The 24375-nt window shown below is 40.7% G+C and overlaps 1 protein-coding gene across 3 annotated transcripts in view; it reads right to left on the bottom strand.

Annotated features, from left to right (window-relative positions):
- The window catches only part of PGM5 (phosphoglucomutase 5), a 174716-nt gene that overhangs the window by 12176 nt on the left and 138165 nt on the right, over positions 1-24375 (bottom strand). For 2 of the 3 annotated variants that reach the window (XM_005881228.2, XM_014529202.1), the window contains one exon: positions 15565-15699. The exons of the other annotated variant lie outside the window; for it this stretch is intronic. In XM_005881228.2, the coding sequence (XP_005881290.1) occupies positions 15565-15699 (135 nt within the window). The remainder of the gene's footprint in view (positions 1-15564; positions 15700-24375) is intronic. 3 annotated transcript variants of the gene reach the window in all.

The following is a 24375-nucleotide window of genomic DNA, read 5'->3' as shown; positions in this document are numbered from 1 at the left end:
TGAAGCAGGAAGCCTAGCTTGCTGAATAGTAGGTGGAAGTGAGTGAACCAGCATTCTAGCCCCAACAGATAGACAACAACCATTTCAGCTTTGCCTTCCTTGCCCATAAAATGAAGTTCACACTATCTTTTTTTTCTTTTTTTTTACTGAGTATTTTACCTTTAAGCAGAAATGTAAAATTAAATATTCAGAAAGCGTCTATGAAGCTTGTATAGAAGCTTTTGATAGACTTCCTCTTGCTGCTCTTTTAAACCAACAGTTTCTTTGTGTTTGTGGTGGACTTTCAGCAGAAGTACATACACTGGATGATATTGGAGGATTAGGTAAATGCAAAGAGACACCTGCATCTGGACCAGTCTGTGATTTGTTATGGTCCAATCCTTACAAAGGGATGCTCCAAATGAATGGGTTTCTGATCTAGAAGTTGCATCCCAGCATCCCATTGCCTTGTTCTCCTGTGAGCACATAGCCTTGGTTTGCTGCTTTCTTCATTTTGCAAAGAGGGGAACAGAGAGCATAGGAACTTGTTTACTACAGATCCATTCAGTGATACATGATTTTTGGACTGGAACACATAGTGTTCTGCTGGGCAGGATGGCTCCCCAGATTCTTTGCCCGTAGGAGTCGAAGAATGAATCAACGGAGGAAGATGGTATAGCAAAGGGGGAGATTTATTGAAGAACAAGTACAGACTCCCACGTGGGGAAGAGGAAAGAATTTCACAGCACAGACTCACACAAGGGGAGGGGGAAAGAGCCACACTATCTTTTCTGATGGAAGTTCAAGTAAAAAAAAAATTAAGACTATCAAAAGTATTTTTTTTCTTTGAATGAAAGAAGCCCAAAGCCACTCCAATCAGAAATAAGATCTCTCTGTGTCAGTGAGATACTCAGCCTCAGAAAAGCCAGCCTTCCTTTTGCAGGACCAATCTATGTAGCCTGAGGGAATATGATCAGATTGCAGTTGGACAAGATAATGCTGAAAACACAAGGAATAGACATCATTGCACTTGGGACACATTCCTTACGGCTAGTTAGAACAGCCACACTGAGCAGCAATAGCAGAAGCAAAGTGGAAAGAAAACTTCTGCTATGAAGGCTGCCTGGGTCATACAGCAGAGGCAGTACAGCAGGAGAATCGTTAACACCAGGCACAAAGGAGATAGAAATGAGCCCTCTACTCAAAGAGAGATTCTTCCCTGCAATATAAAAACTAATCGTGGAATTTATGGACAGTTAATATATATTTTATGAGTGCAGTGACTGGGAGTTTCTTCCACTTTTGACAAATGAACATGTTCTTCTGTGGACTTTGCCTTTAAGGTACAACTGCCATATAACCCTTAAGTATTTTAAGTATATTATTAACCTTTTTGCCTAGTAATTGAAGTAGTGTTAAACTGTTTACCCACAATTTTAGTGAGGCTTCCTATCTTGGTAAAATCAAATTCAGGTTTAACAAAGCGGCGGCAGAGTAGGTGGCTGTTACACTCATCTCCTCCCAGGACCAAGTTGGAATTATAACTAAAATATAGAGCAATCAACCTGAATAACCAACTGAAGGCAAGCTGAAGAGAAGACTTATAACCAAGGATTTACAGAGGAAGCCACATCAAGACTGGTAGGAAGGGTGGAAGATACAGATAATATAATTCCTTTCAATATACCTATACTGTAGTTCACAGAATTAGAACAAATATTCCAAAAATTTATATGGAACCACAAAGACCCCAAATAGCCACAGCAATCTTGAGAAAGAAGAACAAAGTTGGAGGATTCACTATACTTGATATCAAACTATACAAGAAGGCCATAGTAATCAAAACAGCATGGTACGAATGGGAGTATATCAAACTAAAACACTTTTGCACAGCGAAAGAAATGATCAACAAAATGAAAAAACAACTCACTGAATGGGAGAACATATTTGCCAATGATATATCTGATAAGGTGTTAAATATTCAAAATTTGTAAAGAACTTATAAAACGCAACACCTAAAAACCAAACAATCCAATTAAAAAATGGGCAAAGGACCTGAATAGATGCTTTTCCAAAGAGGATGTACAGATGGCCAATAGACATATGAAAAGATGCTCAACATCACTAACCATCAAAGAAATGCAAATTAAAACGACAATGAGCTATCACCTCACACCTGTCAGAATGGCTATCATCAATAAATCAACAAACAACCAGTGTTGGAGAGGATGTGGAGTAAAGAGAACCCTCATGCACTATTGGTGGGAATACAGATTGGTGCAGCCACTATGGAGTTACCTCAAAAAATTAAAAGTGAAGCTGCCTTATGACCCAGTGATGCCACTTCTGGGAATATAGCCAAAAAACCCAAAACACTGATTCGATAGAACATATACACCCCTATGTTCATTGCAGCATTATAGCCAAGATTTGGAAGCAGCCCAAGTGCCCATCAGTAGATAAGTGGATAAAACAGCAGTGGTATATTTACATAATGAAATAATACTTGGAGATTATGATACTAAGTGAAATAAGTCAGTCAGAGAAAGACAAATACCATATGAGTTTACTTATATGTGAAATCTAATGAACAAAATAAACTAACAAACAAAATAGAAACAGACTCATAGATGCTGAGAACAGAGTGCAGCTGTCAGAGGGGAGGGAGCTTGGGGGCTTGGTGGAAAAGGTGAAGGAATTAAGCAAGAAAAACCTCATAGACATAGACATCAGAGGGAAAGTGGGGTTGGGGGAGACAGAAGAGGGTAAAGGGGGGATAAATGGTGATGGAAGGAGACTTGACTTTGCATGGTAAACACACAATATACAGATGATGTGTTATAAAATTGCACACCTGAAACCTATATAATTTTATTAACAAATGTCATCCCAATAAATTCAATTTTAAAATAGAACTTTACTTTATCCCCGGGTTATTTTTAATCTCCCAGCTTGATTAGTATAATTGTGAGAAGAAAACAGTCTAACACTACAGAGTTGATACTGAGGTAGGGTTTCTATGGGGATGCAAAGTGAATCTGATTTTCTTGCTTCCCTTTTTATTCATTGTTCTGGCAAGCAGAAAGCAGGTATTCAAAGGTCTTGAGACATTTTTTCTGGGTTATCTTCTGCACTTTCTGTAATTTTCCAGAAGGGGAGAATCGCAGAGGCCAGTCACTCCTATAAATGTTCTGTAGCAGTTTGGCATTAGAAGGATTTAAATGGCTCTTGGGAGGTTCAGGTGGGGCGCAGGGGGGAGTCAGTCCTGCTAGCAGAGGTAGAAATAATGATCCAAAGGCTATCATAGCAGAAACTCTCACACTTGAATGTGCACAAAGATCACCTGGAGATCTTGTTTAAATGTAGGATCTGATTCAGCAGGTTTGGGGTGGGGACTGAGATTCTGCATTTCTAAAAAGCATCCAGGTGATGTGGCCATTGCATCCAAGGATGAACCTACAATGGCAGATGCGAAGTTCTAACACAGACCATATGGCTAGTGTCATGGGTTAAATTGTGTCCCCACCCTGCAAATTCCTATATTGAAGTTCTAACCTCCAGTACCTCAGAATGTGACCTTGGGAGATAGTCTTTACCGAGGCAACCAAGTTAAAATGAGGTCATTAGGGTGAACCCTAATTCAATAAGAAGGAAAAAAATTGAACACAGGCACACATAGAGGGAAGATAATATAAAGAGACAGGTAGAAGACAGCCATCTATAAACCAAGAAGAGAGGCCTGGAACAGATCATTCCTTCACCTCCCTTACAAGAAATCCACCTGCCAACACCTTGATCTTGGACTTTCAGCCTCCAGAAACTGTGAGACAATGAATTTCTCTTTGCACCACCCAGTCTGTGACAGTTAGTTACATAAGCCCTGGCAAACTAATATAGCTAGCAAACTTAAAGTATTTACTATCTGGCCTTTTACATAAAGAAGCTTGCTAATACCTACTCCACGGGACTACTTTTTTGCATTTAACACTTTGAAGTCAGCATGCACATGCCTCATAACCAGCAACAGAGACTCCAGGTATCTTCAGTAAGCCTACCTTTTGTCTCACAGCCACTTTAGTCTTTAAATCCTTTCTGGAAAATTAGCTGGAAACAACCAACCTTCAATTGCACATTACCTTCAATAAAATAAAATTAATGAACAATCCCATCTCAGTCCCTCTTGCTTCAAGCTAGGAGGAGAGAAAATTTGTCCCACAAGCTCCATGGATGTAAGGATTCTAAAGATGGGAAGAGTAAGAAAGAGAGGAGAATGGAGAGACAGAGACTCTCGACTTTATTTTTGAACCTTTTAATACAGTGTGGTATATATAAGACACCATGTCATAGGGCCCTGGCACCCTTTTTAAGAGTAACATCACAGCTGCCAGTTCTGTTGGGACATCTCCCATAGATCCAGTTGGCTCTAGGAGCATTTAATGGGAGAAGATATGACAAGACAGGTAATTCCATTATAAAAAAATTGCTAATTATCTGAGACTCTTTGATCCTCCTGTGACCAGAAAACTAATCGATATTGTTATTAGCAATGTGCTATGAGCACATTAGCATTGTGCTATAAGCACTTTTTATGTGCCAGGCACTGTCCAAAACACTTTCTATGAACTATCTCATTTATCATCACAACAATCCTATGAAATACAAAGTATTTGTACTCCCATTTGACTGAGAAAGCACTGAAGCTTACAGAAATTAAGTTGCACAAGGTTGTAGAGTTGAAAAACGGTAGAACTGAGGCTCAACACCAAAGATATATGAGTCTAAAGCCCAACCTTTGAACAGTGGACCATTTAGTCTCAATGGTATATGACAAAAAAAAAATTTGGTGCCAAATAATTTTATCCACCTGAAAAAGTGACCATGGTTTTGTCTTTGTCGTTTTGTATTAAGCATGTCTTTTATTATGATGAGCTGACACTTAGGGACCTTCCAAGGCTAGCTAATTTCTGGGAGCACACCTTTTATATGCAGAGGGACCAAGGCAAACACCAAACACCCCCTTTATTGAGCTCTCAGGCCACTGTCCACCAGCTCTCATCACCCCAGGGCCAAATACCAGACAACAAAGGCTGGTCCCTATGTCCCAGAGCCTGCTGAAATTATTCAAACCAGCCAGTCCCTTCTTATCCTGCCTCGCCCTTTCTTCCCAAAGGAACCACATTTCCCCCCACTTCTGCGTCATAAGGGATCCTGGGGCTTCCCTGTGTGGCCCTGCAGGGTATGGTGTGGCCTGTCCCCTCCTCTTGGGAACAGTAAGTAACAAGCTATCTTTTCAATGGCAATTGTCTCCTAATTGGTTGGCCTCACCATACTTGAACACTAATAAAACCTACATTCTAAAACACTCTCATAACCTTATTTACCTCCCAGTCCCCTATCATTAAGTTTGGAGGACAGAGGATACAACCTACCAAGCAATGCCTCACATGATGATTTGTACCAACAAAAAATGCTCAAAGGAAACAAAAAGCCCTCATAAAACAAGAATTTCATAAACTTTTATTGCTTTCCCTCCTGCCCTAAGGTATTCTGGTATGGAGATGATGCTGTTCTGGAGTTTATCACACCTCCCAGGTTTCCTGGGAGGCAAAAACTAAGGATGGGGAACTTCTTCACCTGCATCTTAAGTAGGGTTTCTCATTCCAGAATTAGAGTGTCAAAATTAAAATCAGCCTAGAGCTGGATAACTCAGTTGGTTAGAGCATCATCCCAATACACCAAGGTTGGCGGTTCAATTCCAGGTCAGGGCACATACAAGAATCAACCAATAAATGCATAAATAAGTGGAACAACAAAAATTGATGTCTCTCTCTCTCTCTCTCTCTCTCAAAAAAAAAATCAATTAAAAAATCAGCCAAGAGCAGCAGACAGTGGAGCTAAAACAGTCACATCCTCCCCTCAACTGCCTGGATCCTGTGTTCCCCAGGAAAAAACAGTGAGGCCATGGTAGGGAGCCCAGGCCCTTCCTTCTCCTGCGTTACTTGACTGCATGGCATAGTCCCAAGCCTTCTTCTGAAGATCACAGGCCATCTCCAGAGTCACCATCAGTATTCATTCACCAACATACACCATAACTTACGAGCAAAGCAAATGATTTACTATCCGCCAAAGAAGGGCACTGCTTCTAAGAAACATAACTCTCCACCAACTCACGAGCTGGTGTACCTTTGTGCTGGAAAGCATGGAAACTTGGTTTTATTGTGCACCAGGGTTGGAACAAAGAGGATGCTGGGAAAGCCAGATTATGCTGGCCACAGCCTGTCAAACCCATTCATCTGGCGAGAGAAGTTATGGCCCATGACCCTCTGTATTTGTGTGATGAAGGCAAATTCATTCATGCTCCCTTTTCAGGCTGAGTAAACAAGATCCAGCAAGACTCTGATTTGTGGACTTAAACAGTGTCAGGTTAACCAGTAGCTAGTTAAGCATGTGCTTTGGACACAGCAAAGCAGAGGCACCAAAATGAATACCATTATAAGGGGGGGGGGGAGAATGACATTTTGTAAAATTTCCTTACATTTATTTTTAAAGCTAGTGTTGTTTTTATTTTGAATACAGGTGGGGAAGTGGGGAGGGGAAATATAATTTTTTCAGAGCTTCAGGTCTCTAAACCTTAATCCACAATTGAGCCAAAGCCAGGATCAAGGCACAACGTTTAGCTCTTCTGCCTCCTAAGGCCACTAGGCTCTTGGGAGAAATTGGCAAGGCCAAGATAGTCTTTGAAGATTTGGCATAAAGGTCTCTTTTGTGCATACTTCCAGAAATAGGCACCTATGGTGGGACTGACATGAGTAGTTTAAAGTCACTGTCATCAAGGCACATGCTTTCCCACAAGTCCTAGAATGTCCCTACCCTGAACCAGCACACACTCAGTACCCTGAAGAGAGTTCAGACCCAGCACAGGTCAAAGTCCCATTGTCTTCCACACCCACAGCAGCCCTGGATTGGGAGAGTCATCAGCCTGTGAAACACCTGCCACATTCCCAGCCCAAGGGAGTGTTGCTCTCAGTCCCAGGGAAAGCACCATCCATAGTAACACAGCCTGATCCACATTTCAATATCGAAGGGAGGGAAAGAAGGACTGTTTGCCATTTTGATTTTCCAGGGGGTAGTGTACCTAAATGAGTAGAAACAGAAAACCTATACATCTTTGCTTCTTTCTCAACTGTAATTCAGCTCCAAGCTGTACTAAATTCCTTTCTATGCCACTAGAGGGAAATCTAACCCACCTGACCACAACTTGTTTCTTTTTTAAAAAAGGCTGATGTTATCTTGCTCAGTTCCTTTCCACCCTTGCCCATATTTAAAAATCATCTAAACCTATGTGGTCTAGAAAACCAGCCACCTCAATTGGGCAGGCATCCTCACAGTTGAAATTGTTCTAATAGTCAATCTGAGTCCCTTACAGTTCAGCTTGAGTTTATTTACTGAAATTACATATTCATTAGTTGTGGAGAACAACTGGTCATCTTTCTCTGCCTCATATTAGTTTTTACATTCCTGAAGACCTCAGGCAACGCCGCTCTTACATGCAAAATGAGCCAGCTATGAACTTGACCATAGCATTTACATCTCAACTCTTTAACAATTTATTTCTTTTCTAAACTCTCTCTATATTATTCCACCCTCCATGATATTTCCAAATTACAGCAACACAGATCAAACTCTGAGAAGTAAAATAAAATGATGTATTTCCTCATGATTGTCCTTGCATATCTGGTTATTAATACATTCCTATGCAGGTTTTTAAAAATAACAACATAATGTTTTTGTTATATATTTATCTAGTATGTTTCCAAAACCATGTATATATGTGTATGTATATATACACACATATACATATATACAAACATACATACATACTTTTTCATATTGTCATGAAAATTGAATGTCTAAGTGATAGTCTATTTATATGTCACTTCTGAATTCCACTCTGCTTCCAACTCACACATACTATTTCAATTTCTAATTTTATTCTCCTAGTCACTTTAGATGTCCCATTAATTATAACCAATATGTATTTAGAACATTATTTCAATCATTTTAAAAGCATATTCATTGATAATTCAAATTAAGGGAGAGAAAACTGGTTGTTTTCAAAACACATTTACCCACACTTATTAAGTGTGGTATAATAAAAAATACATTTGATCTTTGTCTCTAGTTCCTGGCACAGAGCTCCCAAAATCCTTTAAATTTCCCGAGGGATAGGAATGCCTTTTGTTATTCATAATAAGACCCTTTCAACCATACCTGAGCTTATGCTCCTGAGGTAACTCTTTGTAGACCCCTACATTGATAGCTATAATCAGAGGAACCAACCAGGAATAAGCAGAGAAGGGCTGGCAGTAGCGTTCATTCACCAATGGTCAATGAATTAATTAATCATTCCTACATAATTAAACCTCTGCTGGGACACTGGTGGGCCAGGAGAGGGCATGGAAGCTGTAAACACCCTTGCCCCACGCATTTCTTCCATTAGGCTGTTCCTGGGTTGTACCCTTAATAATAAACCACTAGTCATAAGCAAAGAGCTATCCTGGGTTCTGTGAGTTGTTCTAGCAAATTATCAAGCCTAGAACATTGGCTGGAGTGAAGAGGGAAAGGGAATGAGAGGTGGGAGATGAAGTCGGAGGTAGATCCAGTGAGCATTTGGGGCCATGGTAAGGGTTTAGGCTCTTCTCTGAGTGAGATGAAGAGCCCTGGATGATGTGAGCTGAGTAATGAGGTGATCTAACATGTCTTAAAAACATCACTCTGGTTGCTGTTCTGAGACTAGGTGTGGATAGGGAGTGGACAAGAGTGGAAGGAAGGAAACCAGTGAAGAGACCAGTGCAATAATGAAAAGGAGAAAAAAGAGGCTTGGCCCTGCATAGAAATGAAGAAATGATGAAGGTGGTGAGAGGAGGTCAGACCTGGTTGTGTTTTGAAGGTCATGTTGGTAGGATCTGCTGTTGAATATGGGGCATGAGAGAAAGAATATTATTCCATGGATGAATTCTAGGTGTTTGGCCAAACCTACTAACAGGATGGAGCCATCAATTACTGAAATGAAGAACTTAAAGAAGCAGGGGGAAGGGGGAAGGGTGAGGATCCTGGGAGACCGACAGGAGTTCAGTTTTGCATACGTCAAGTTAAAGATGCCCAGAAGACATTCAAGTGGAGTCCAATGGACAACTGGAGATGTGAGTCTAGAGCAGTGGTTCTCAACCTTGGCTGCACATTAGAATCACCTGGGAATCTTTTTAAAATCCTGATTTCTGGGCCTCATCCTCCGGAAATTCTGTTTCTTTGTTATGGAGTAGGGCCACAACATTAGTAACAAAGAAACCGAATTTCCGGAGGATGAGGCCCAGAAATCAGGATTTTAAAAAGATTCCCAGGTGATTCTAATGTGCAGCCAAGGTTGAGAACCACTGGTCTAGAGGCCAGCAGCTCATGCATGGAAGGGCACTAAAAACAGGTGTTGCCCTTTTTATGATTTTAAAGAAGTCAAGGTCCTGCTATTAGGGTTTCACAGTTCGTATAACTCTCCGCTATTCAAAGCGTGACTCTTACACCAGCAACACAATCTCACCGGAGCACTTGTGAGAAATGCAGACTCTCTGACCTTCCTCAGACTTGAAGTTTTAAGGAAGACTTAAAGTTTAGAGGCCCTTCTCTAATTTGAATCACCTGGGACGTGCTTTAAAAATACAGGCTCTACCCTGGAACAATAAAGTACAATGCCTGGGAGTGGGGCCCAGGCCTGTGTGTTTTTACTAGCCACCCAAGTCGTTCTGGTGTACAATCTGGGTTAGAACCACAGATCTAATTCTTCACTCCTGCATGTTCCCTCTGTGCTACAAGGCTTATGTTAGTAGTGCTTCTGGAAACTCCTCTCTAAAGAGACATGCAGATCTAAGATAGCACAAAGGCATGTAACTAGAGTAACCATTTGCCCTGGTTTATTGGGGAGGGTCTTACTATAATTATTAGTGCCCCTTTCACTCTTAAAAGTATCCTGATTTAGATGATAAATGATATGGTCTCCTAACATAACACACAATGGCTCTGTACTTTATATTATGGGTTATAAAGTCATACTAAGAACAGGTTGGGCAAAATAACAGATGGCCTTTGCTTTGACAGATGAATCCAATATAGAGGGACTCCTGGTGCTTAGATATTAGTCCTTAAAGACTTTGAGGTGCAGCTTATCAGAAATACACACATCAAGTCCCTCAGTGCAGCGGTTCTCAACCTGTGGGTCGCGACCCCTTTGGCGGTCGAACAACCCTTTCACAGGGGTCGCCTAAGACCATCCTGCATATCAGATATTTACATTAAGATTCATAACAGTAGCAACATTACAGTTATGAAGTAGCAACGAAAATAATTTTATGGTTGGGTCACAACATGAGGAACTGTATTTAAAGGGCCAGAAGGTTGAGAGCCACTGCCTCGGTGGGAAAGAAGGTTGGGAAAATCAGGCTCCTTCCTGATTTGGGGGTGGGGTTGGGTGCAATTATATTCTGCAATTAAAGTACCTAAGCCAACTGTTGATTAGCCAGGAGCTGGTTATCAATCTGTGATTATCCCAGCCCTTAACAAAACTTCTTCTTCCTTTTCCTTTAGACTCCTTTATTGTTCATTAGCCACTCCACCCACAGGTTGAAAGGGACAAGGAAAGAAGGTGAATATGTTTGTTGGCTTAATTAAAACAGATACTAACAAAGCCAGTTGAAGGGAACTTTCAAGTCTTCTTGCTAAATAGCTTGAATGTAGATGGGCATTGTGTTAGAGGGGATAAAGCATTAAAAAAAATCTGTTGAATTGGAATGAGATTATCAATGGAATCTCTGCCAGGTACAGAGGTACTTTAACTGGTGTCTGAGTACAGGTGCCAGTGTGGGGTGGGCGAGGTGGCTATTTGTTCTCTGTTTTCTGGCCCATCCTGTGTTGCTCAGTGGTTGAGCACTGGTCAACCTATGAACCAGGAGGTCGGAGTTCAATTCCCAGTCAGGGCACATGCCCAGGTTGCAGGCTTGATCCCCAGTAGGGAGCGTGCAGGAGGCAGCTGATCAATGGTTCTCATCATTGATGTTTCTATCTCTCCCTCATACCTGCCTCTCTGAAATCAATAAAAACATATACAAAATAAGATATTTTAGCAGCCCTGCTAATAAACCTGGTGGGAAAGAAAATGGAAACAACTGACTGTTTCTGGTTACCTGGGAATTTAACTCCTTTTGGCTCATCCCTTTTTCTAAATTATTACCAGCTGGTTTGAGGGCTTGTTAAAGGCCTACTGATTGTCAGTGACATTAAAGTAATCTTGTCTTTATCAAACTACATGCTCTTTCAGAAATGGGCCTTGGGAGCTTTCCTTCCTGATTTACCAAGGACACAGTGAGGGCAAAGCAAGCACCTTCTCATCTTATCAAGCCTCCCAAACTCCTTCCTTTCACCACCAATTCCCAAGTGCATATAGATAGAATTTTCTTTAAAATGTGCAATCTAATGAACAAAATAGATCCAGAGACATAGAAGCATGGAACAGACTGTCAAACCTCAGAGGGAAGGCAGAGGTGGGTGGGTGAGAAGAGATCAACCAAAGAACTTGCATGCATATATGCATAACCCATGGACACAGACAATAGGGTGGTGAAGGCCTGAGGTGGGGGGCTGGGGAGGGCTGGAGGAGGTCACTGGGGGGGGGGGACATACATAATACTTTCAACAATAAAGATTTAATTTAAAAAATTTTTAATATATATATTCTTGAATGTAGCTAATTTATTTTAGAATAACTTAAAACAAATAGTATAATCACTGTTATACTAATGGACCCAAAATGGTAAATCTGTAAGTGGGAAAAGAAACTTATGTGCATGAAGATTGCATCACAAGTTTTCCTAGTTGCATCAGTAGGATAGTTATGAATACTTGCACGAGTCAACCACAGTATAAATGTTCAAAACAAGTTCTGTTCACATGTGTGTAAAATGTCAGGAAAAGTAACTATCCCAGCTCAAAGTAAAATAGCCAGATGCTAACAAAGCCAGTTGAAGGGAACTTTCAAGTCTTCTTGCTAAATAGCTTGAATGTAGATGGGCATTGTGTTAGAGGGGATAAAGCATTAAAAAAAATCTGTTGAATTGGAATGAGATTATCAATGGAATCTCTGCCAGGTACAGAGGTACTTTAACTGGTGTCTGAGTACAGGTGCCAGTGTGGGGTGGGCGAGGTGGCTATTTGTTCTCTGTTTTCTGGGCTGCCAATCAGAACAAATGAGAAAGGTGGAAGAGGTTTTTCTCTGTGGCTGAGAAAGCAACATAAGCTGGTGTTTCCCTGTCAGGCCCTGGGTCAGTAATAACACTTGCAGCTTCAGGAGAATGCCTTATTTTTTATCTCTGTTAACAGTTAACCAAAGGCCTTTCTTTCCAGAGCTCTTGTAAGGCAGAAGCAGATGGTCCTGGAAAGCAATGCTGTTAGGAGGCCCTCCATGGTCCAAGGGCCATGTAATTGAGACAGGTGGGCCTGCTGAGAGAATCTTCTCCCTTTCCTTAGGGTTTTAGATGTAAGGTTTAAAAATATTCAAGTTACATCTTGATTTAAATGTACTAGGCAATAGGGCTTAAGTTGGTGAGTCAGTGATGTGTAGTATTTTAATAAGAAGTTCTATTTTAACATAACATTTTTATCTAGGCCCTATGCTAAACACTGTGAGGCCCACCTACCCAGGTAAGGGAAAACCCTTGCCTATGATTAGAAAGGGAGAGAATATCAGCAATCAGAAGAACAGTATCAAGGAAAGGGTCCCCCAACCATTCAAAATACACAGCAATGGTGACTTTACCCACAGATTGAAGTACATATACTGTAGGGGAGGGGGAAGTTCTCCCTCCTACCCTTCTTGAGTTCTGATGACTGCACTAATAATAGAATTGAAAAAGACCAGATAAACAGAAGAAAAACCAACTTAATGTGTGCATATAGGCAAGCATAAATAATACTCAGAGAAATGATGAACCAGCCCACCTTTGTGTCATTTTTTAGACAAAGAAACAATAAATTTGTGAACATTTGACAGGACAAAGAAACTTAGTTTTGGATGCTCATTTGCAAGGAATCTAAACAGAAAAAAAGGTCTGGGTAGTAAATTAGACAAAATAAGCCTTACACAGGCTTCTAGGCTCTAGATTCCTTAACTCTATCGATATGGGTGTTTCTCTTCACCCCCTTGGATCAAGGAGGACACCTTTTACAGGGGAGATTTATTCCCTGCATTCTAGGAGACCAGGGAGGGCCAACATACCCTTCCTGCACAGGTTGCTGGTCCAGTAACTTAAATTCAAAGTAATCACTATGCCATTGTGGGATATTTGGGGGCAGCCTGCCCCAGGCCCTGAGCATACTTAACACACAGCCCTCCAGCAGCAGGCCCATGGAAGCTTCGGCTTCAAAGGAAGCCTTAAAAAAGGGGGCACCACTTAGCTTTTGTGGACCATCTCAGACAGAGACTTGTAGGAGAGCACATTTGCCACCCCAAAATATGTCTCTTTGCATAAGGATTATTTTAGGCTGTTTATTTTTAAGAAATTGCAGACATAGGAAAAGCTCTAAAAACTGAGTGCAAGTTACCCTGTAGTAAGAGACATGTATAAGGGAAACTTCCATTTGTAGGGATGTCTCCCTCACTTTCCTGGAAAGAGGGGGATGACCTGAACTCTAGAAACTCTTATCACTGGAGAGCCAAGGACTGAGATCTGCATAATAACCTTACCCTTGTTTACTCGGCTTTTTTCTGGTGCCTCCCACAAACCCCCACCATCAAAATCTTTTGTCTTATAAGCTGGCAACATTATTTAAGGTGGTAGCTTCTGCCATTTCAGAGAGTTACTCAGTTTTCCGGGTCTATCCCATGTATATAGGAGGTCTACACATTATTAAACTAACTTTTTTTTTTCTCTTGCTAATCTGTCTCATGTCAATTTGATTGTTAGAACAGCCAGAAAAACTTAGAAGGGTAGAGGAAAATGTGTGTATAGGATTGTTTTCACACATGCCTAATGGCCTAGACATTATAAAGATACTCCTGCAGCCAGTGAAGAAGGTAAGTAAAAATAAGCAAAATTCATAACCACTTACTACGTGCAAACAGGGAAAAGAATGTTGAGAAAAAATAGCCCTGAGTCTGAGTGACTCAGAGCTGGTGAGGCCAGGAATATCATTCCTTACCCTGTACAAAGCTCTGAACATTCAGGTCTTTGTTTTAATCTTGTTTCCCAAACATGAGATATAGATGAGAGTTTTATATAGAAAGGTAGGGTGAGCCTCCAATTTTTGCATGATTTTGTACTATCCTGGGTGAAATTTACTCACTAACAAATCATGTTGGCAGAGTGAGACCCATCCCTGCATGGGGAGCCTGTGATCCTGAGGGAGAAGGACTAAGGACATGATGCTGGCTCTGCCCCTTCATGCTCTTGGTGACCCTGATAACCGCCTCCTAGGCCTCTCCTTCCCCACCTGGGATCATATTACTCCAGAGAGATCTGTTCGTTGCAGGGTCAGGTGTAAGGATCTATGTATGGTACCCTTTTCCCCAAGTTCTTTGAGCCTCTCCAAAGAAAAGTGTCATGAAAAAACCCACTAAAGAAAGAAAACATTCCCTGGCATCTTTTCCATCCAGGGAACAGCTATGCAAATTATAACTGGAAATTCTGAGCAACTGTAAAATGAGAAGCAGTGACAGTTTTACTTCTCTTCTTCACAAAAGAAGCATTGCAGATGGAGCCAATGTTTTCATCTCAAGAAATTATCAAAGACCTTGCTTCAAAACCCAGGTTGAAGTAAAGACCAAGAGGGAGGGGGCAGCAAATAGTGTAGCTGGAAGTACCCAACATTATAGTGGGTCCTTACTGGTATTAATTAATGTTGCCTGGAGCTGGAATGAATAAGGGAGTGGAATGGCTTATGCTTGTGCTATTTATTCTTTTTCTAAGTGACTTATTAAGGGGGCTTTGCCAAACACTGGTTGGCTTAGCCTTGTTAGTGTCTTTCCTTGACTTTAAATTCAGGCCAGCCATAGTCCCTCCTTGCATGCTAGGCTTGGAAGCAATCTCAGAGAGGAAGCCCAGAGTATCATCTATATTGGCACTTCAAGGTCATGGTTCAACCCAGAGTTTTCCAAACACCCGAAGACTCATAATTTACATGAGCATGGTCAAGGCTCTTCGTAGTTTGACCAGTTTGACTCTAACTCGAAATTTCCTTATCTATACAAGGTGCCTCTTCCTGATGTCACCCCAATTAACAAAATGCAGAGCAATCAAGAGAGGCAAGTCATTTGAGAAATGCTAGTCTCATAGATGCTGGAGAACAATTGTTCTGTTGCAAACACTGCGATGAATGAATTAAATTTGCTTGTAGTCACTCTAAGTTTGTCCTTCAGCTGGAAGTATCAATATGAAATTTACTTTCCAGAATATAATCATTCCCACCTAAAAGCATATAGGAGCTCCCAGAATTTGCCAGAAGCATGAAACACACAGTGCTGGGAGCACAGCTCTGTTTTGGTACCTGTGGCTCCTGGTCATGACTGCTGGGATCCCTCTCATAGCTCTCTGCATACAGTCTGATGGTGGCCCGCATGCCACTGGAGGAACTGAGCCGGAAGATGAGCCGTGATGCATCAGAGAAAATGATCCTCAGGCCCTGAGACCAAGAACAGTCAGAATGGATCAGTGAACAGATGAATACACAGGTAAAAGTAATTAATATCTACTTTGGAGATCCGCATATTTCTATGATCTAAAGATACTCAGGGTCATGACAACTTATAATTGACTCTCAACACTAACCCAAGCGGGAGTATGATGTGAACCTAGCGGCTACTTAAAATTATCCATTAATCTCTTTATTCTATTTATGTTGCCTTGTGGTTAATGCTAGGGGAGGGTCAGGAGCAAAACAGATGCTCAGGTTTCCTTGGTCTTGTGATGTGGGTGGAGGTAATAAGGAGGAAAAGATACTCAATGTCCTGGGGCCAAAGTTCACCCCTTATAAACCTGGATGCAATGGAGTTGGGCAATTTATATATTACAGTAAGACAAACTACCCATGTGAGTTAGGCTTTGCTTTAAATTCATCTTTGTTTCTTTCCTTGGTCTCACATTCCTCTGGTAGCAGGGGAACCCTACAATAAAATGCTCAGGGCTAAAGCCCCAGCTGGGTTTTGAGAGCTCCTGTGCACATCCCCATCCTCTTGGCTCTCTCCCCATTCTTACTGGCAAGACCTGACCAAAAGGGTGGAGCAGGAACAGAACTGTGCTGCATGTCAGTGCTGCCCAATATTAAATTGGTTTTGGCTCAAAATGTCCCCATTCTCTATGTCTGTCTTATTAGTGGCAAGGATATTTTAAAGATATGACTGTAAAACCATATTGTAACTTCTGCCAAAGGAAATTTGTTTTCTTAAGACAATAGATAAAGTCATTGTTATTAATAAGCATGTTGGCAAGAGACAGAGGAAAGAGGAGGGAATAAAATAGTATGTCTGGTCACTTGATACTTCTGAAAAAGTGAAAATCTCAGGTGACTGGTATCAGGCATTTTCCCTAAGAAATTTACCATTGAAACTTCTCTGGTCTCAAATCTTGCTTGTTAAGAATAAGCCATTATTAAAAATATTTCATGCCTGCCCTATATATCCTTTACCTCACCCTCATCTGGTGATATTTATGGGGGTTGGGGGGGAGGCACTGTGACTCCATATGAATGTTTTTCTGCTTTTTAAGTCTTATAGGCATATTCCAGCCCCTAAACAAAAAGTCTTAAGTCTCTGTTGGAGGAGTTCAAGGTTTGTCACAGTTTGTGCAACAAAAAGGAGCCACCTTCCTTCCTGGCAACTCACCACACCACTCTATGATGCTAGTATTGCAAACAGGATGATATTAGCCAGGATTCATTCACTGGGCAACCATTTTTGAGTGGCCCTTAGGGATCAGGTACAGGACAATGCCTGAGAAGATAAAGATAAAGACACAGTACTTGTTCTCTATAGGCCTAGGATAGTGATTACAATGAACAGAAACCATTTTCTTAACCACTGTATGCTGCTAGATACGTGAATAGTTAGGAAATTCTAAATGGAGCAAAAGGAACAATTCCTGACTATCCAGAAAGAATGATATATCAAATTATGCTCAAACTGACAATGAAGACCCAAGGGTTTCAAAACTGTATTCCATGATTTTACAAACTCTTCTGAAGCTGTCTGTCTAAGCCCACTTTCTCATTGTCACTACCTATGGCACATGTGAGTTCATAATTCATTGTTCAGGACCATGGGTTATCCATAAACTAGCTAAAGCAGTATCTAAGGCTGGAGCCCTAAATCACCCACTGCTTTGGATTCCAAATCACTTGAGGCCACCTCTTCTGATGACCTCCCAGAATTAACCCTTTAAGGTAACTCCCATTACACAATTTACCCCTCAGATTAGTTTATGGCCAGTGGGAGGTATTAAAAAATCCAGATCACAGCAAACCATCAACATGCATTATCTGCTCGTAACTAAGCCTTTTTACAGTGAAATTATTATTTTTTCCTAAGGGCAGCTGTATTATTGGCTGTGCTCACAGACTTGTTAGAATCTACATCTGGTAGCCTGGAATAGATTTTGCACTTGAAAAGATGATGAATGAGTAAATAGCACACACCTACTGGATATAATCCAACATCTTTTCTCTTTCCTAAGGGACCAACCAGGAGATCTTAATAGAGAATGCATGTTGCTTTGTGAGACCTCCAGGTGAGAAACACAATTCTCCTTCTTCACATGAAATAAAAATGTTTAGACCCAGCCCAGTTTTGTGCTGCAACAAGCCTAGTTCCATGTCTGTTGAGTGTCACTGTGATGTGTGACTAGTTATATTGGATTGCTTTGGGGTCCACATGTTCCTCCAATGAATGTAATGAATTTGAATCTTGAACATGAGCCATGCTCTCTCCAGCATATATCTTACCTACTATCAATTAAATTATGAGGTCAAAGCTACTTACTGACCAAGGCTTGTCGAGTTTTTAAACATTCTGTAATTCCAACAAAAGAATAGCAATAATATAATTGCTTTTTTTTTTCAATGTTAAACCAGGAATTAGCAATACAGTTTGTTAGCCAAATTTGGCCTGGCACCTGTTTTTGTAAATCAAGTTTTATTGGAACACAGCCATTTCCACTCATTTATGTATTGTCTATGGCTCCTTTTGTGTTACAACCCCAGAGCCGAATAGTTATGACAGCGACCATCTGGCCCACAAGGGCTAAAATATTTACTATCTGGCCCTTTAAGAAAATGTTTGCTGACCCCTGGTATGAACCATAAAATTAGCCACAACACAGAATACTTGCCCTTCACTCCCACCCCAGAAAATTGAAAAAAAAAAAAAAAAAAGACCATCTACCTTATAAAATCCCAGTAGAGAGAAATTATGAAGACTGTTTTTAACCCTCTGAGTGCCAACCAATATCCTAGGAACTATGCTAAAATTGCCAAGGCATTTTTGCTGATTTTACAGCAATTTAGGAAAAAAATTATGAATCGCAAGTAAATGAAGTTACATATTAAAAAACTTAAGGAAACCTTTACTACATTTGTTTTCATCTTTGACATATATTGTTTGCTGATTGTATTATAAAATACTAGTAGAAAAAAAATTTTGAACAAAACATATAGTGTTAAAATAGAGGGACACCCTTCTCCAATATCTTCCACAAAATCGTCATCTTCACAGCAAAAATTGACATATTTAGCAATATCATCATCACTAATAAAAGCAGACTTAGAACTGGACACCATTTCGAAGCTTTAGGGCTATAAAATCTGAGTAAACTTCCTAAAATCGTAGTACCTGTAAAAAATTAGGCAGATAAATGCCAGTGGTCAATTTTAGAACTACAAACATTCGGCATCATAAGTAATCTGCACTTAGGTGCCATCTGTCAATAAAGAGTGAACTACTAGCATCTAATAGTGACACTGCAGGAGGAGTGCGATCGCGCTCCCAGCACTTTTGGTGAAAGACAGGAGGAGCGCGATCGCGCTCCCCAGCACTCTAGGGGTTAAGGGTATCCAATCGATCCATTCCCCCAGATAGTCTAGCTTCTAGCCACAGATTTACCTGTATATATATTTGGCACAAATCAATTTACTCCTGACCACCTACTCATGCCACAAATTCACCATTTTATATCCTTTATTTTATTGCAAGGTCTTCAAGGCACCGTGTTATAAAATCCAATTTTGCAAATCACTATAGGAATATTATTGGTGACCATATGGAACTCCACATGAGACATTTCCTCAAGATTCAAGTGCTGGGAAAGCCTTTCCTTCCCTGAGGTACTGGGTTTTTTTGTTGTTTTTTTTTTTGTCTTTCTGACAATAAGAACTTTATAACTAACCATAGCTCCCTTTCCAATGTGGCTGCCAGGACACCTAATGCCAAAATTGAGGTTCAGCCCAAGTAGATCTTTATGACTTGCATAATTATACATTTTTCTTCTTCTGTTCTCAACTTTCTACACTTATTTATATTTCCCCTAGTCTTGATTTCTGTTTCTTATTTATATGCTAACAACTTCATTATGTGTAGTTTTGCAGCCACAAATCCTCTAGAAAAAGCAAGGGCCAGTGCAAATGAATAAAGTAAGTTTCCATCACAGACTTAACTCTTTAAGTGTTGGAATTGCTGAATTATGTCTTCAGAATTGCTGAGTTATGTCTTTGGTCCTTCATTAGCTGATAAGCTCTGGGAGCTCAAAGCCTTCTGTTCCTTATTGACCATTTATCCACATAGCCTAGGCCCGTGGTCGGCAAACTGCGGCTCTCGAGCCACATGTGGCTTTTTGGCCCCTTGAGTGTGGCTCTTCCTAAGCCTTAGGAGTTAATAACAATGTACCTACCTATTTAGTTTAAGTTTAAAAAATTTGGCTCTCAAAAGAAATTTCAATCGTTGTACTGTTGATATTTGGCTCTGTTGACTAATGAGTTTGCCGACCACTGATCTAGGGGACTAATAATGAGGGCCTGACCTAAGACAGTAGAAAGGAAAGGAAAGACTAAATTTCACACACTGTCAGAGGGTAAAATCATGAAGATTTAGTGACATATAAAATAAATGGAAAGATAGAGGAAAAATGGATGTTTCTCAACTTTCTGGTTTAAGAATTGGGCAAACAGCCCTAACCGGTTTGGCTCAGTGGATAGAACGTCGGCCTGCAGACTGAAGGCCAACACCTGCACACAGTAAGTTTTCCTTAAACACCTGAATAAATGCCATGGTATGTCCAACAAATGGAGGGAGCACCACTGGAAGACCTCCTACATTTAGGAAGGACTCACAGGCCAAATGAAACGTCATCATTATGGCAGCTGTTCCGTATCTACTCATCCTACATTTTCAGGGCAAGAGTCAGTTTTGGCTAAAATCAATTGAGTTGAACATGGTGGGTTCCTGTCCGACCATGTGTGTGATCTTAGACAAATCATAAGCCATTAATTGCAAACTTTGCTAGACATTGAAATCAGCTGGTATGTGTGTCGGGGGGGCGGGGGAAGGGAAGACGGGGTGCGGTTCTTTAAAAAATATTGATACCTGGCTTTTACCCCCAGTCACTGTGATTTATTTGTATGGAGTGTGATTTTGGGCATCGGGATTGTAAAAGCTCCCCAGTGATTCTGATGTAAATGTGGACACCAGTGTAGTGGCCCCTTTTCTCTGGATCATCTGCTTTATATATCAAATGACTAGACTATACTGACAGGCCAGCAGAGGACATTTGGTTCAGGCAAACTAGAAAGTCCCGAACGAGAGAGTGGCCCCAGCCTCATGTCGTGGAACAGCCCCCGGTCACCCTATCCAGCACAATAGGAGGCAGCCGCACCAGAGGGTGAGACAGCAGGCCAACGATAACAACGGCCGCTTACAGCCCACAGCCTCAATGGCCAGCACTAATCGGATTGAAGGACAACAAACTCCATCTAATCAGACTAAGAACACTTACATCCCCCAGCCTCCGCCCCTTGCGGTTTTTGCACATAAAATTCAACCCCAAGGACAATGGAGGCTGAGTCCTAATCTTCCCCGGTTGTGGCTTCATCCCCCATTCCCTCTAATAAACGTCCCTTCTGCTTGCTCTCTGTGTCCGCCTAAGTCCTTGAGTGACTCCTATCTTACATATACTACAAGACAGTCTTAAAGAGATTCCTTTTATAGCTAATGTTTCATGAATATACAACCATAGGACTGGGATCTTAGGAGGGCCATAACATGGGGGGATAATAAAACATCATCTTGCTGAGTTCTGAAAGCCTCCTTTTCATGGCTTGTCAGCAGAAGAATCATTAGTAGTATCTCCTCTTGAGCCATCTCACACTAATTGTTTTTAGCACAATCTCCTAAGAAATTCTTGAAGCAACTATGAAGAAATCTATGATGCCTTGGTTGCTACAGCAGCTATAGGAGTTGGAATGTCCGCCACAGCTTAAAGGAGGAAAAAGATGCTCTTATCCATCAGAAGAAAGTGTTAATTATGGGGTAAAGGTATCCAAAGGGCATTTCAGCTCCTGCCTAGCATTTTTCTTCCCCTTGAGTGCCGGAGTTGTATGCCTCAGTGATGAGGGTGTGGCCCACTTTAGTTTTGTCCATTGAAGAAGGATTTAATGGGCTAGGTGTGCCCGTATCTCCACACACATACCTTCAAATCTGCTTCTAGTTCTCTCTCTAGCATGTATTCTTCTTCCCAAATTTCTCCCTCTTTGTTTTGCTGTTCATAGAGTCAGTTTGGAAATGACACAGAAATAACAATTATAAAACCCAGGCTTGAATTCTGGCTTGGAACTTTTCTAGCCAGTGGCCTTAACACATTGCAGACCAGTAGTTTTATTGCTAGCTTTACCCAGAGGCCAGATAGGTTTCTATTGAATGAGTACAAAAAACATTTTACATAAAATGTTAAAGGCACACTTTAAAATTAAATACCCATTGCATTTTAAAGTTATTTATTACATGTTCTTATAAGCTAATATTTTTTTAAAGTAAGATACTTTGTAAAACAGTGTAATATGAAGCAAGAATTCTCGTGATCCATCCGCAATGTGTTAAGTCACTTAAGCTCTCTAAGCCTTAGTTTCCTAAAAGAGAGAGAGAGAGAGAGAGAGAGAGAGAGAACAAAAAATAAAATAGCCTGGCTTATTGGGTTGCTGTGAGATCAAATCAGAAAATATATGCTTTGAAAATTGTAAGTCACTATATAAATATTATTATTATTATTTTAATGAAAATGGTGCTAGGCTCTAAGTTGTCCAACCTTCCAGATTTTGCAAAAGATTGCTAAATAAAACCTAAATGGTGATGGTTTGTGATGCCATGTACATACTTATTTATTTTTAAATTTAGCAGAAATAAGATGAATTTCATTTTAAGAACTTTGCCATGTCCTCTGAAATCATTGCTAAACTCATGGGGTCTGTTACCATTTATCTTTTCCATACCTTCCACTGAATTGGCTTCTTTGGCAAAAAAAAAAAAAAGTACTCCTTCCAGGTTGGTCAATTTAGACACTTAAGGTCCTGAAGGAAGGACCTTAGAGTCATTCAGGCTACTTCCTCATTTCACTGAAAAGAAAGAACAAATTAAAGAACTTGCTCGAGGTAACTTAGCTAGTAAATGGGGGAGCCAGGACTTCAGTCTAGGTCCTCTGACTGCAGACTCATTATTTTAGGTTGAACCATATGAAACTGCTGATGGTCATACATTGCTTCTCATGTGTAATAGTTGAACAATATCTCATAGGATTTGTATGGTCCCCAAAACTGGCACAGAGCCTTATATAAAATATGTATGCGATAAATGTTTGATAAGTACATGTTGATACCTTTTTAAAGCCCTTTTGTAAATCAATGCAGGGAAGTCTGCAAGTTGCTAAATACACACAGAGCTGCCAGATGTTCTTCTGGAGACTACAGGACATGTTGCAGCCAGGCAAGGAAGGAGGAACTGTACATTACCAACAGTTACTTGGCAGCATTATACCTCATCAAATACTGACTTAGGATGATTTCCAGAGGGAAACGGCATATGGCCCTGACATCTGGTACAATGTCACACAGTCAGTTGGCCACACCAGGCATATAAACCTGGAGACAGGACAGCCTTGCAAGAGAAAGAACCCGTGAGCCTAACTCTGATGTTATCTCCCACAGGAAATCCCAATGATTTATCTGGAAAGCTTCAAGGTGAAAATATTGCTGTGTAACATCTGCACCATATTTTTGGAGACAAAAACACAGTTTATATAGCAGGAGATTTGGATTGGAGAGCCATATCTCTCCATGAAAAAATTACTTAGAATTACCCATTTTTGTTTGTTTAAGTCATAGTTAGCTGTGAGCATGAGTTCAAAAGTGGCTAGAAGGGCAGCAGCTAGTCCATACCATGCCTTTGTATAAATTACAAACAGGTGGACAAATTACAGAAAAGCATCCTTCCTCTTTGCTGGCTTACTTTCCACTTTCCCTCCCCTATTAGGCCATATCTTTGTACAGTTCACTGCTATAATGCCATACTTAGCTGCACTACTTTTGGAAGCAATTTTGATTTACCCAACCAGCACTTGTGGAAGCCAACAATTGCAAACAATTATCTGAGGGAAATCAAGGTCAAATGGCTTCTTCAGCCCACTTTTAAAACATCAATTCAGCAAAACACCATATTAGGTGATGAGAGGGTTACTTGGAGAGTGAAGACTTATAGTTATTTATCACTCAGATTCCAACTATCAGATTTGGAACAATGCACCTAGATCATATAAATTCCATTTCCCCATGTCTTTGGCCAAAAAATGACGGCTGGTCTCCTGTTCACTCAATACCAGCCCCAGTTCTGGGACATTCTAGATTCAGACACTTTCCCCAGACAACAGGGGTAGTTTTCTCCCTTAGTTCTTGTGATCCTTTACAGCTTTTTCCTATCATATTTATGTTTCCTGGTAAGGGTCACCCACCAGACTATGCAGACATTAGTATTTCAGTAGGAATAAATGTGATACCACTCCAGAATGTTTACACATCTTAGCAGGATTCTACTCCCAACACTTTAGAAGATAGTCCTAAAGCAATCAGCTTATGTCAAGAGAAGGTAATCTATCTACACTAATAAAAGAGAAACATGCAAATTGGTGTCACTCCGCTACCCTTCCCATTGGCTAATCAGGGCGATATGCAAATTAACTGCCAGCCAAGATGGCGGCCAGCAGCCAGGCAGCTTGAAGCTAACAGGAGGCTTGCTTGCTTCAGTGACGGAGGACTCCAACGTTCCCCGCCTGC

Source organism: Myotis brandtii, unplaced genomic scaffold, assembly GCF_000412655.1.
Source record: "Myotis brandtii unplaced genomic scaffold, ASM41265v1 scaffold672, whole genome shotgun sequence".
Lineage (NCBI taxonomy): Eukaryota > Metazoa > Chordata > Mammalia > Chiroptera > Vespertilionidae > Myotis > Myotis brandtii.
Note: the sequence above shows the minus strand (reverse complement) of the source record. Positions and strands in the feature narration are given on the sequence as shown.